The 14743-nt window shown below is 45.3% G+C and overlaps 1 protein-coding gene across 1 annotated transcript; it reads left to right on the forward strand.

Moving 5' to 3' along the window:
* Positions 1-54: 54 nt before the first annotated feature.
* LOC310701731 (zinc finger protein RFP-like) lies at positions 55-14071 on the forward strand. The gene is made up of 7 exons (XM_083493036.1): positions 55-2772; positions 8023-8118; positions 8985-9215; positions 9837-9859; positions 10709-10824; positions 11361-11396; positions 13252-14071. Exons 1-7 carry the CDS (start codon positions 2620-2622, stop codon positions 13776-13778), a joined length of 1182 nt encoding a protein of 393 aa, XP_083349162.1. The 5' UTR covers positions 55-2619; the 3' UTR covers positions 13779-14071.
* The last annotated feature ends 672 nt before the right edge of the window (positions 14072-14743 follow it).

Raw genomic sequence — 14743 nt, forward strand, 5'->3', positions numbered from 1 at the left:
TACTTCCTGCAATAGTTTTGCTTCTAATTTTCAGTTGTTTGGAGGCTGGGAATGTAAGTACAATCTGTTGGCAGGAAGGCTGACAGAATATAAGGCATGTGTACAGGGTGTTGGAGGAGACACTTGAGAGTCCCATGGACTGCAAGAAGATCAAACCTCTCCATTCTGAAGGAAATCAGCCCTGAGTGCTCACTGGAAGGACAGATCCTGAAGGTGAGGCTCCAATACTTTGGCCACCTCATGAGAAGAGAAGACTCCCTGGAAAAGACCCTGATGTTGGGAAAGATGGAGGGCACAAGGAGAAGGGGACAACAGAGGGCGAGATGGTTGGACAGTGTTCTCAAAGCTACCAGCATGAGTTTGACCAAACTGCGGGAGGTAGTGGAGGACAGAAGTGCCTGGCGTGCTCTGGTCCAGGGGGTAACCAAGAGTCGGACACGACTAAACGACTAAACAATAACAACAACAACAGGGCCAGCCACCGTGAATTAGCCACCACGAAATAGGATGCTAAGTGCTGGATCTCTTGAGCTTTTTTTATCCACCAGGTGTGGATCCAGAATTGGCCTCCACAGCCACTTACGGACTCGTTTTTAAAACCGTGTTTATGGAAGACAATCTTACTCGGCTACAAGTGATCGCCAAAGAAGAAGAAGGTGAAGAAGAAGAAATGAGGATGCTAATTAATGTATAAAGCACCACATTTCTCAAAGTGCAAAGAACTGCAAATAAGAATCTCAGAGAACTGCTGTTTTCTTTTGTACAGTGGTACCTCGGGTTAAGAACTTAATTCGTTCTGGAGGTCCGTTCTTAACCTGAAACTGTTCTCAACCTGAGGTACCACTTTAGCTAATGGGGCCTCCCACTGCCACCGCCATGCGATTTCTGTTCTCATCCTGAGGTAAAGTTCTTAACCTGAGGTACTATTTCTGGGTTAGCGGAGTCTGTAACCTGAAGCGTCTGTAACACGAGGTACCACTGTACTGTAGTTCCATAATGAAATGCCCAAAATGAAGGCAAGCTCACAAGGGGGAGGAGTCGCCCCTGCAAAGTGCATTTCCTTAAGAACGTAAACAGTTCCCTCAAAACCCCTGCTCCAAGTCTCTTCTCCCTCACCAGCCAGTAGAAACTGTGCCCTGTTTTCTCATCACTGCCATTCCTCCACATGGCCCACCTGGCTACCTGTCTTGGGGGCACGTGCAGAGTGCAGAGGAGGCTTAGCTCTCAGCAGCAGCAAAACTGAAGAGGGAGCGAAAGGCCCAAGATCGGCTCTTATCCAGGAGGCTGCATGCTTGTGCATTTGGGCAAGCCATTGTTTGGTTTAGTGCTGGTTCTGCTCCTGAACATTGTGTGTCGTCCTGTCACGGCTAAAATGTGTCTTTCATCCTCAGATATGGTTTTCATTAGTCTCATGAGGGAAATTCCTCCGAACCGTGGCTTTAAAAAGGAATAGGGAAGAGGAGCCAGTAAATAACTTGTTAGGTTTAGACTGGCAGACACTACAGGACGCTGGTGCAAACGTCAAATTTGACCATGTTGTGCAGAAAAGAAATCTGAAACAAACTATATCTCTGCATATAACAAAGTAGTAACTCAGCTCCTAAGAACCAATTGCATCTGAGTGGGTTCACGTTTCTTTGTGAAGGAAATCAGCTTTTCTTTCAAGAAGTGCCTGAAGTGGAAAAGGAAAGGCCTTTGGCTCAGTCCTTCCTGCATTCAGAAAAATTGGCTTGTTCTCTTTCTATGAGGAGCAGGAGGTAAGTTACAGGAACCCTTCATCTCGCTGTTTATGATGATGATGATTTCAATTTACAGTGGTACCTCGGGTTACAGACGCTTCAGGTTACAGACGCTTCAGGTTACAGACTCCACTAACCCAGAAATAGTACCTCAGGTTAAGAACTTTACCTCAGGATGAGAACAGAAATCGTGCGGCGGCAGCGGGAGGCCCCATTAGCTAAAGTGGTACCTCAGGTTAAGAACAGTTTCAGGTTAAGAACGGACCTCCGGAACGAATTAAGTTCTTAACCCGAGGTACCACTGTATATGCCTCCTTTTATCAAAAGTTCCCAGGGAAGTGTGCAACATTAAAAACACATTACAGAACATCAGTGATAAAACCATACTGAAAATTATGCTGACAGACAGCTTAATACAACCTTTTGTATTAACCAAGTTGTTTTGACGCCTGAAGCAAACAAAAAAAACCCCACCACAAATGCTTTCCCAGGGAGTACAAAATACAATGAAAACAAAATTAAATAACAGATTTGCTACCCAAAATCACTGCATCTGACTGTAAGCAGGATTTTCCCTGCTTACCTAAAAGAGAAATTCCCCAAGTGTCTGCGCACACAAACACACACACACACACTCTGCTAGTTACGGTATATAATTCTTGGTCAGGAAACCTGAAAGCGAAACAAAAACACTTGTGTTTTTTTCAGTTGCTTCCTGCTGCTCTCAGATTCCTCCGCCATCCGGTGTCGGTTGCGCAAAGGGAAATGCCAGGCCTTTATTGCATCAAAAGGAGCTTGAGTTAAGAATTGCTGCTGCTACTGCTGCTGCTGCTGTTGTCACTTGGAGACAAGCTTGGGGAGAGGCTTGGAAGAGGAGGAGATGGAGGAGATGGAAATGTGCGAGAAGCACCGTGAGCCCCTGAAGCTCTTCTGCAAAGACGACGAATGCCTCATCTGCTTGGTCTGCGACAGAGCCAGGGAGCACAGAGGACACAACGTGGTCCCTGCAGAGGAAGCTGCCCCAGACTACAAGGTAACGGTATTCAGGTCAGGGAAGAAAAACATGTAGTTCTCCAGCTTTTTGGGGGATGCCCCCAAAGAAAGGACATTACAGGGGGGGAGCAGCTTCAGTGGGATTTGAACAGGACCTCTGTTAATTGAGTACTTTCAATGCTTTTCAATAATTTTGGTAGATCTAAGCCCATGGATGTAGCCAAGTGAGTCCGTAAGTGACCGTGGAGGCCAATTCTGGATCCGTACGTCCACAGTGGGGACATAGGTTTCTGGGCAGGAGTTGATCCTGGCGAGGGTTTGCCAAGCGTTCCTTCCTCTTAGCCCGTTTCTCCTTTTTGTCCTGAGTTTGGGCGTCTTCAAAGTCCACAACGCCTTTGGTAAAGAACCATGTGCTTCACCGTAAGTAACGTGGAGAAAAAGGTGGTTTAAATGCAACAAATCAGTCAAAATGAATAAAGCAGTACAGTGGTACCTTGGGTTAAGAACTTAATTCGTTCTGGAGGTCCGTTCTTAACCAGAAACTGTTCTTAACCTGAGGTACCACTTTAGCTAATGGGGCCTCCCGCTGCTGCCATGCCACCAGAGCACGATTTCTGTTCTGATCCTGAACCAAAGTTCTTAACCCGAGGTACTATCTGTGGGTTAGCAGAGTCTGTAACCTGAATCGTCTGTAACCCGAGGCCTCTGGTTAAGAACAGTTTCTGGTTATGAGCTCCACTAACCCAAAAGTAGCTGTTCCTGGCTGCGAACTTCGCCCCAGGATGTGAACGGAAATCGCGCACCTGAGGGGCATGCACAGCAGGAGACCCCATTAGTGAAAGCACACCTCAGGATAAGAACGGTTTCAGCTTAAGAACAGACCTCCGGAACGAATTCAGTTTGTAATCAGAGGTACCACTGTATCAGAAGACTTTGAACAGTCATGGTTTACCCCCAAAGAATCGTGGAACTGCGGTTAAGGGTGCTGATAGCGATGTCTGACCTCTATACTACTACTACTACTACTAATAATAATAACAGCAACAAAATATTTTATTATTTATACCCCGCCCATCTGGCTGGATTTCCCCAGCCACTCTGGGCGGCTTCCAACCTAATATTAAAAACAATACAGCGTCAGACATTAAAAACTTCCCTAAACAGGGCTGCCTTCAGTTCTAATACAATACTCTCCTCACAGAGCTACAATTTCCAGAGTAACCATCCCTCTTCCCAGGGAACTCTTAGCTTTATCTCTTTTCCACACCAGCAATTTTTCCCGATGTCTTTTTGTGCTGTATATCTCTTCTCTGCAATACACACAGGAGAAACTTTGCTTTTAGATTCCATTCCTCCTGCCTATAAAAATTTCTCACAAGTTTAGGATTCGCTGTCTGCGCTGAGCTTTCTGCATATGTTTTGTGCAGCTTCCATTAATTTTTGTAAGTAGTTTTTGGAAGATTTTACTTCTCATCGTGACACAGAAATGTTTATTGTCATCGTCGTCCCCCCACCACCGCCACCACCACCCTGAGCTTCAGGCTACGGACAGCTTTGAACAGATGATATAGAATTTTGTTCCTGGTTCACAATTTTATCTTGAAACACTCCCCCCCCCTTTTTTTCTAATTCTACCTGGACCAACTTTCTCTTTGATTTTTTTTCCTGGATGCCAGAATGATCTCTTGTAACATATATGTAACAACACAGAAAAAACAATGCTGCCCAGAAAAAACACTGCTGTCCAGGGTTGTAAAGACTGCGGAGAGAATAATTGGGTGCACTCTTCCCACCTTGGATCAAATCTATGCTGTCAGGTGCCATAAGAAAGCTGCAGAGATAGCACATGATAGTACGCACCCCGGAAATGATCTCTTTCAGCTTCTGCCTTCTGGAAGAAGGTACAGGGTTATAAAGAACAGGACTAGCCGCCTGAGATGCAAATGCAATTCTGGTTCTAAACGCAGCATAAGGCGTCTTTATAGTATATTATATTTTTAAATTGGGTTTCAGAGTTTTTAGGGGTTTTTGAATGTTTTATGTAATTTCCAATTTCATTGTTCTGTATGGGATGATGACAATATAGATATTGTGTATCATATAGAAGCAAGTTTCTAGGAATTTCACTATGTTCTTAAACTAAAAGGCCAGGTAAAGTTAAAGGTAAAGGGACCCCTGACCATTAGGTCCAGTTGTGACCGACTCTGGGGTTGCAGCACTCATCTCACTTTATTGGCCGAGGGAGCCGGCGTTTGTCCGCAGACAGCTTCCAGGTCATGTGGCCAGCATGACTAAGCCGCTTCTGGCAAACCAGAGCAGCGCACGGAAACGCCATTTACCTTCCCGACGGAGCGGTACCTATTTATCTACTTGCACTTTGACGTGCTTTCGAAGTGCTAGGTTGGCAGGAGCAGGGACCGAGCAACAGGAGCTCACCCCGTCACAGGGATTCAAACCGCCGACCTTCTGATTGGCAAGTCCTAGGCTCTGTGGTTTAACCCACAGCGCCACCCGCGTCCCAAAGGCCAGGTAGTTAATGGGATAATGTAGTAAACTTTTAACTAGAGTATTGGTGGTGTTTAGCCTGTCCAGTGTAGGATTCAGCAATGGATAAGATGCAGCCAATTTTAATCTTGCCTATTGCAATCACCACTTTATACTCTCCTTTCTCCAAGTTCCATCTGTGTACAACGTGCTGTCGATTTCTCTTTGACATTATAATGCTGATGTCTTTCACCGGCTGAAATGCACTCGCTGCTCTTCTGCTGGTGTATTTAAAATTAATCTTTCCAAACAGATTGTAGCCTCTTGGGTCTTGTTTGATCACCAACCTCACTTTCAATCTCTGCTGCATTTGGGGGCCTCCTTGTTAATTCTGCTGGGTGGGGTCTCTGGACTTTTGCCCCGGTGGCACCATTCACAGTGTTGAGAACTTAATCGGTTCACGTTCACAGAATGTTATATATAACACATCCTGCCAAACATTTGCTTGTGAGCGTTTATTTCTTCCTGACTGCTGTTTAAGGCTGCAGACCGGAAAACCCAATTGTGTGCTTGCACAAGATATGCAGATACACAAAAATCCAGACACACAGAGGCTGACAAGATTAAATATTTGTAACCACTGTTGATTTTAATCAACTTTTGAATAGTTTAATACCCATTTTTATCCATTGATTGGCAATTTTAAAAGTTTTCTATTGTTGTAAAGTACCTAGAGGTGGATTTTTGTTTTGTTTTTTACAGTCAAGGGGGGGTATATAAATTTAATAAGTCTGTAAGCAAGTAAATGAAATCAGCTATAACGTTTAACAAGTAAAATGAACAAATGAATAGACAAATAAATAATAATAGACCAGATGACTGGCTGGCCAATAAACCTTTATTACAAGGATAGGGAGACTGGATTTCAGGTATTCCAGCAGTAATAATAATAATAATAATAATAATAATAATAATAATAATAATATATTACCTATACCGCACCCATCTGGCTGGGTTTCCCCAGCCACTCTGGGCGGCTCCCAACAGAATTAAAAGCACAATAAAAGATCAAACATTAAAAACTTTGCTAAACAGGGCTGCCTTCAGATGTCTTCTATAAGTCAGATACTTGTTTATTTCCTTGACATCTGATGGGAAGGCGTTCCACAGGGCGGGTGCCACTACCGAGAAGGCCCTCTGCCTGGTTCCCTGTAACCTCGCAGTGAGGGAACCGCCAGCAGGCCCTCGGAGCTGGACCTCAGTGTCCGGGCTGAATGATGAGGGTGGAGACGCTCCTTCGGGTATACTGGGCCGAAACCATCAATCCCAGGCCAGCATGGCCAGTGGTCAGGGATGATGGAAACTGTAGCTGAACATCTGAAAAGCCACAATTTCTCCATCCGTCCTTTAACATTTCCCCCCTCTGTGGTCTGTCTCTCTTCTTTAGAAATCAGCTCTGCCACTTAAACCCTTCGGTTTCCAAATAGCTCTGCCTTTACATCTGTTTATTTCCCTTTCCCTACACTCCTGAAATTGCAGTTTGGCAGAGAAGGGCTCAGGAGTTCAGTGGGCGTAGAAACGTAATGTAAAAGTGCTGTCTAAAATGTAAAAAATATTGTTGGAATGGGTGACAAAGGATGAGCAAGTGAAATCCTCAATGATACATTGGGCAATAGATATTGTTCATAATATAGACATGGAAGAACGGTGTTAAGTTGTGGGCGAACATAGCAGACGACACAGCGATTTCTCCAGAGCAGCTCTTTATTGTAAGCTGGACAGAACTGAACAGCAAACAGCTCAGCCGGCCTGCTTTTATAGGTAGCCGGCTGTCAACACTGTAGCAACAACAACCCAGGGTTTCCCGCCTAAAATAACTGACGTGGACCTGAGTGAAAACTATCTACAGTATCACCCTGCTGGCCCAGGGTGAGAACTTCAGTACATAACAAACGGGAACAATTGTGGAATGGGGATATAAAATTTACAGCATGCTATGGTTCAAGAGAAAATTATATGAAAATGATATATTGACGCTATCTAACACAGAGTAAACTGGCAAAAATGTATAAAACTAAATCAAATTTTAAGTGTTGTAAATGTAAAGAGAAAGAAGACTCTTTTATCATATGTGGTGCTCTTGCAGTAAGGTTAAGGCTTACTGGGAAATGATATACAATGAAATGAAAAGGATGTTTAAAATAACATTTGGTGGTTTGTTTGTTTTAAAAAGAGCAGAAGCCTTTCTCTTGGGAATTATAGGGATAGAACTACCTAAATTGTATAGAAATTTATTCATGTATGTGACTACAGCGGCAAGAATGCAACTTACCCCAAAATGGAATGAAGCAGAAGTCTCAGCAAAGGAAGAATGGATACAAAAACTTTTGGAATATTCAGAAATGGCAAAACTTACCGGAAGAATAAGAAATCAAGATAAACTTTTTTTATAAAAGAATGGAAATGGTTTATTGAATATTTACAGATAAAAACACTGGCAGGGTTACTGTAATAACCTGCAGCTACATAAGAGTATATTTATAAAGAAGATAAATAAGTGAGCAAATTATGTTAATTTGGATATGCAGAAGATATTAAAAACAAATTTAAGGAACCACAGAAAAAGGTGGAAGGAAGTCAAGTTTTAAGATGTCAAAATGATTGTAAGATCAGTGAAATGTATATATCTGAAAAGTATAATTTTTTTTAAAAAAGTGTTTAGTGGGCATCTCTTGTCCCTCCCTGGAAACAATGACATTTGGGGTTTGCTTGGCTACATGATGTTGTGCCTTTTCTGTTTGTTTAGGAAGAAATCGAGGGCCACCGGAAGTCTGTGGAGCTCATGAGAAAGAATCTTGAGGACCGTGTGTTGGCCGAAGAGCTGGGAAGCCAAGAATGTCTGGTACGGGTTGGTTGTTATTATGGTATACACCTGGGGGTCAGCAATGCAGAGCTTTAGGGAGGCAGCATGCCCACCCTAAACTTCTGTGGCAGCTGTGAAAGGTCTCAGAAATCCCCTCAAAAATCCACAATGTCCCATGGAGAAAACGAGGGGGGGGGGAGCAAGGCTGGTCCAATGTTGCAGATCCAAAGTCAGCACTTCTGAAGGCAGCCCTGTTTAGGGAAGTTTTAAAGTTCTGATGTTTTGTCATGTTTTTAATATGCGGCAGCTAGACTGGTGACTGGGAGTGGCCACCAGGACCACATAACACCGGTCTTGAAAGAACTACACTGGTTCCCAGTATGTTTCCGAGCACAATTCAAAGTATTGGTGCTGACCTTTAAAGCCCTAAACGGCCTCGGCCCAGTATACCTGAAGGAGCGTCTCCACCCCTATCGTCCAGCCCGGACACTGAGGTCCAGCGCCGAGGGCCTTCTGGCGGTTCCCTCATTGCGAGAAGTGAGGTTACAGGGAACCAGACAGAGGGCCTTCTCGGTGGTGGTGCCTGCCCTGTGGAACACCCTCCCATCAGATGTCAAAGAAATAGGCAGCTATCTTATTTTTAAAAGACATTGGAAGGCAGCCCCGTTTAGGGAAGTTTTTAATATTTAATCCTGTATTGTTTTTAACACTTGATAGGGAGCCACCCAGAGTGGCTGGGGAAACTCAGCCAGATGGGCAGGGTATAAATTATTATTATTATTATTATTATTATTATTATTATTATTATTATTATTATTATTTACTCATGCATTCTCCATGAATGATCCTCATCTTCCATCTGCTTTTCCTCTCCGCATTTCACTCTTTGTATGTTTGCATCCTAGGCAAAGTTAGAAGCCGAGACAAAGAAAGTCAAGTCTTCCTTTCATCGGATGTGCAGATTGCTCGAAAGAATGGTGCACCTCAAACTGACCCAGATGGAAGATCTGAAGAAAGAGATCAATAAGAGGCAGCAAGAAAACGTCAGCAGGCTCTCCAAGGAGATCTCCCACCTCAACGATATGATCGCTGAGATGGAGGAGAAGTGCCAGCAGCCGGTCTGTGGATTCCTGCAGGTGAGACATGAGACCAAGACATCTCCCAGCAGTTCCTACATGAGAAATGTAGGCCTGCTGCCTACCAGCCCTATTTAGGAAAATATAAACTGCCATTTGGACATTAAGGATTAGAGCTGGGCTTTCTCTCCATCAACATCTTGTCATGAAACAAATGTGATTGCTCGTTATTACTTCTTAGTATTTACAGTGGTACCTCGGGTTAAGTACAGTGGTACCTCGGGTTAAGTACTTAATTCGTTCCGGAGGTCTGTTCTTAACCTGAAACTGTTAATAACCTGAAGCACCACTTTAGCTCATGGGGCCTCCTGCTGCCGCCGCACAATTTCTGTTCTCATCCTGAAGCAAAGTTCTTAACCCAAGGTAATATTTCTGGGTTAGCAGAGTCTGTAACCTGAAGCGTATGTAAACCTGAAGCGTATGTAAACCTGAGGTACCACTGTATGTGATTTTTAAGCCACCCTTCACCAGAATGTGGAATGGGGACAGACTTCCATTTTGTCCTTCACCTCAGGCCCTAGTTCTTCCATAGAAGGAAGGGGGAAAGGACTCTCCACAACAACAAAGATCAGGCCCCTGTGTGTGCTTGCTGTGTAACTGAGACCTATTTCTCTGTTTCAGGACATCAGAATCGACTTGAACAGGTATGTGGCTTTCTCCTACCATCTTTTGCATTTCATCTCTGGTGGGATTCCATTTTAAAAGCACATTTCTGTGGAGCACTGCCAAGCGCTAGATTTCTACCTCAGCGTTGCTGAGGAACACAAATGGGGCAAATGACAACCCTCTGAAGATGCCTATTGCTTGATACTGAAAGGCAGAACACCTTCCACACAACCCAAAAGCTTATACTGCAGTCAACTGTATTCCTAAACTCATTCACCCCTGAATTTGAATCCATTGGTTTGGGTCCTTCTCTCTGGAGCAGCAGAAAACAAGTTTGCTCCATCTTCCATTTTGACAGCCCTTCCGATATCAGTCTTCTCTTCTTCAGGCTAAACGTACCCAATTCCCTCAACTGTTCCTCGTAAGGTTTGGTTTCCAGACCCTGCGAGGAAAATTAACTATGAACCCCCAAAATTGGGATTGTCTCCAAACCTGTGCCAAAGTTTTGCAGGGTGGTGGTTGTTTTAGCAAAAACCCTGCAAAATTTGGGATCCCTTCCTAACCGGTGCCAAGCTGTTGCAGTTGTTTTGCAGTGAAACCATGTTTTGCAGCGCCCCACAAACTGAGCAATTGATACATCAGACACGGGGTTCGTACCTAACTACAAACCCGACCAGGAGGAAGGTTATCTCGTTTCTCCATTTAACCATGAAATCAGCTAGAGCAGCATTTTCTTGTAAAGGAATTCCATATTCAAATGGCAGCCTGAGGCATCAACTTATGCGTAAGATCTACTCTCAACTACACGTCAGGCTTCATCACTGCAGGTGGACCGGGGAGCAGTAGTCCCTAGCCATCCCTCAAATGTTAACCATCTTCCCTTCCAGATATGAAAAGGAACAAGTAAGGGATGCAATTGAGCTTTCTCCTGGATTGGAAGAGGCGGTTGGAGTTTACTCAGAGAACAGCTCTGCTTTAGGAATTGCTGTGGAGACATTTAAAGGTACTGGGAACAAGGTCAGCAGTTTGAATCCCCGTGACAAAGTGAGCTCCCGTTGCCCTGTCCCAGCTCCTACCAACCTAGTACAGTAGTTCGAAAGCAGACCAGTGGAAGTAGATAAATAGGTACCACTGTGACGGGAAGGTAAATGGCATTTCCATGTGGCATTCCATTGCACCAGAAGCAGTTTAGTCATGCTGGCCTCATGACATAGAAAGCTGTCTGTGGGCAAATGGCAGCTCCTTCGGCCTGAAAGTGAGATGAGTGCCACAACCCCAGAGTCGCCTTTGACTGGAGTTAACCATCCAGGGGTCCTTTACCTGTTTTTACCTCATTGGGATGGGAACAACTCTGGAAGGTCAAGGGAGACAGATGTCTGTGGGTGCTCCACTCAGTTGTACAGCTGATGTTAGTGAGAGAAAGGGAGGGAGGCATCAACAGTGTCCATTGGAGTCTTTTATCAGGTGCTTGGTTGACATGTAATGTGACAGTGCCAAATGTATCTGAATAAATGGATAATTCTTTCTTCCACATAACAGAGTCATTGGAATTCCTGGAGCCGGCGCTGTACAAAGGTAATTTTCCTGGTCAGATGAGATGGGAGGTGGTGCCTGAGATGAGTTCAAGGGGGCTAGCTCTGGAAGAGGGCCAAATTAGATGTTACCATTTGCTTTAATGGGAATCATGTAAATTGCACGTGTGGCGCAGAGGGGGTGGGGCAGGGACAATATCTGGGGAATAAGAATTAAAGTCTCCCATCCCGGTGCTAGGGTATGAGCCGTGAACTCTAACCAAGTTATGTTATTGGGTTTAGGGTTGATGGTTTGTCTGAAGCAGATGAGCCTAGGTTTGTACAACACGCCAAACCATGGTTTAGCACATAGCAGCATAACAGGAAGACTAAGGAGAGCAGTGGCCTCAGTCTGCGGCAGCTAGACTGGTGACTGGGAATGGCCGCGGAGACCATATTAAACCAGTCCTGAAAGACCTAGATTGGCTCCTAGTACCTTTCCGAGCACAATTCAAAGTGTTGGTGCTGACCTTTAAAGCCCTAAATGGCCTTGGCCCAGTATACCTGAAGGAGCGTCTCCACCCCCAACATTCAGCCTGGACACTGAGGTCCAGCTCTCAGGGTCTTCTGGTGGTTCCCTCCTTGTGAGAAGCCAAGTTACAGGGAACCAGGCAGAGGGCCTTCTCGGCAGTGGCGTCCGCCCTGCAGAACACCCTCCCATCAGATGTCAAGGAAATAAATAACTATCTGACTTTTAGACGACGTTTGAAGGCACCTCTGTTTAGGGAAGTTTTTAATGTTTGATGTTTTATTGTGTTTTTAGCATTCTGTTGGGCGCCACCCAGAGTGGCTGGGGAAACCCAGCCGGAAAGGCAGTGTATAAATAAATTAGTAGTAGTCTCCTCTCTAGGGAACCTTCTTGTAAAGCCGTTTGCACTAAGCTATGGTTTGACTTATGGCTCATCCACACTTCTGCTTGTCTTGTGGTCTTCCCTCTGGGGGGGGGGGCACTCTTTATCACCGAATCAGAGCAAACGTCAATTGGGTTTTCCGTGGAGTGATGCTTGCTCCGACTCAGCGGTAAAGAGCGGGTTTTTCCCAGGGAAAGTGGCAGGGTGAATGGAAAACCGCTTGCACCCATGCCTAGAAACCACGGGCCAAGCAGAATACCCCTTGGATCCATGTTTTCTAGACACGGGAGAAGCGGGGTGTGGACGAGCCACGAGAGTTGCGTGCGAAAACTGCTCACAGTACCCACGTGGCTTCACCGTTCAGTTCTAGGGAGGTTTAAATACAGCTCCATCCAATTAGACCGTGTAGTACATAAACATTAAATAGAAAAGACATTCTGATTTCGCCTTCCATCCCCAAAGGCCTGGTGTCGAAATTTATACAAGGACACGGCTCTTTCCCTGCAGATCTCCACACCTGGGCAGGTCTATTTTGGAGGTGTCACAAAGCCGGTGATTTCATCAGCCAGAGATTTCTCTGCTCTTTGCTAAGGTCTTCTGAAACAGATTAAGGCAAAAGTCTGGAAGAAGGGTTGTTTAGTTTTTAGGTTTTTTTAATGTCTCCAGAAACTGAAGTGGAGTCTTTCTGTGACATCACTCATTCAACCTCTTCCTTTCTTCTCTTCTCTTCTTCCTTCCTTCCTTATCTGTGTTGGTGTAGTGGTTAAGAGCGGTGGACTCGTAATCTGGGGAACTGGGTTTGCTTCCCCGCTGCTCCACATGCAGCTGCTGGGTGACCTTGGGTCAGTCACGCTTCCCTGAAGTCTCTCAGCCCCACTCACCTCACAGAGTGTTTATTGTGGGGGAGGAAGGGAAAGGAGAATGTGAGCCGCTTTGAGACTCCTTCAGGTAGTGATAAAGCGGGATATCAAATCCAAACTCTTCTTTTTCTTCTTCTTTCTCCTGCAGTGACGGTGACTCTGGATCCAGACACGGCACATTGCCGCCTCGTTCTCTCCGAAGACCTAAGAACTGTGAGGAAGGCAGAGGAAGAGCAGGCCTTGCCTGATAAACCGGGGAGATTTGATGTTGGGCCCTGTGTGTTGGGCCGCGAGCGATTCACTTCCGGAAGACATTTGTGGGAAGTGGAGGTGGACAACGAAGGCAGCGGGGCGATGTGGGCGGTGGGGGTAGCACGAGAGTCCGTTAGGAGGAAAGGAAAGGGCAGCTTTAGGCTGATTCCCAGCGAGGGAATCTGGGCTGTGGGGGCGATAATGGGTGAACTCGTAGCGTTTACTTCCCCCAAGCAGACCCCTTTGGCCTTGGGGCAAGACCCCAGGAATATCCGCGTGACCCTCGACTATGAGGAGGGACTTGTGGAATTCTTTGACACGGACAGAGCTGAGCTGATCTTTGCTTTTACAGGAGCCTCCTTCTCTGGGCAGAAGATTCGGCCCTACTTCTGGGTAGGGTACAGATCCCAGCTGAGGTGCTGAATCGCCGGGAGGCGATCCTTCCCCTTGTTTCTTATCACTTCCCAGAAAGAAGGAAGCATTCCAGCAATTTTCCTTCATAGCTCCATGAAAGGTTCCCGAGCCATTTTTCAGCCTCTGTGGTTTTTGAGTAGTACTTCCTGATCTCAGAGCAGGAAGAGTGGCTATAAATGGAATCAAATTGTAGAATCGTAGAATTGGAAGGGACCCCAAGTGTCATCTAGTCCAGCCCCCCTGCAATGCAGAAATCTCAATGAAAGCATCCATGTACAAATAATACAACAATACCACAGGAAGTTGGGTGGCTCCCTTTTGTGGCAGGTTTTTGAAATATTTATGTCTGCATGCAAAAATGGTAAAAAAAGCTACAAACAACAGGTGTTGGTGTGGTTTTTTGGGGGGGGGGGTTCGCTTCAGCTCATTTACAGTGGTACCTGTTACATACGCTTCAGGTTACAGACTCCGCTAACCCAGAAATATTACCTCAGGTTAAGAACTTTGCTTCAGGATGAGAACAGAAATTGTGCTCCAGGAGCGCAGCGGCAGCGGGAGGCCCCATTAGCTAAAGTGGTGCTTCAGGTTAAGAACAGTTTCAGGTTAAGAACAGACCTCCGGAATGAATTAAATTCTTAACCCAAGGTACCACTGTACCTTTAAAGGTGGTATGGCAGGCAGAATTTCAACCAGTACAGACTATCCCGTCCCTGCATGTCCAGATCCACCTTAAAGCAGCTATAGATCAAGCTGCCAAGAGTGGGGACAGGAATCAAATCAGCTGAAAGTCTCTTCTTGCTGTTCCTCCACCCGAACCTCAGCAGAAGGAATTCCCTGTACCACTTCTCAGTATTTTTTTATATCTCTCTGAGAATCTGAGATTTAAGAAAATCCATCTGTAGGTTCCTCCTCACAGAGCTACAATTCCCGGTACCCTTAACCAACTACAGTTCCTAGGATTATTTGAGTAAAGT

The sequence above is a fragment of the Podarcis liolepis genome (assembly GCF_965112155.1).
Source record: "Podarcis liolepis genome assembly, chromosome: 2".
NCBI lineage: Eukaryota > Metazoa > Chordata > Lepidosauria > Squamata > Lacertidae > Podarcis > Podarcis liolepis.

Excerpts from the sequence above, each read along its gene's own strand:
- LOC310701731 (XM_083493036.1), top strand. The coding sequence starts at position 2,620 with ATGGAGGAGATGGAAATGTGCGAGAAGCACCGTGAGCCCCTGAAGCTC. Across the intron at positions 2,773-8,022 it reads AAGCTGCCCCAGACTACAAG|GAAGAAATCGAGGGCCACCG; the intron begins GTAACGGTATTC and ends CTGTTTGTTTAG. Across the intron at positions 9,216-9,836 it reads CGGTCTGTGGATTCCTGCAG|GACATCAGAATCGACTTGAA; the intron begins GTGAGACATGAG and ends TCTCTGTTTCAG.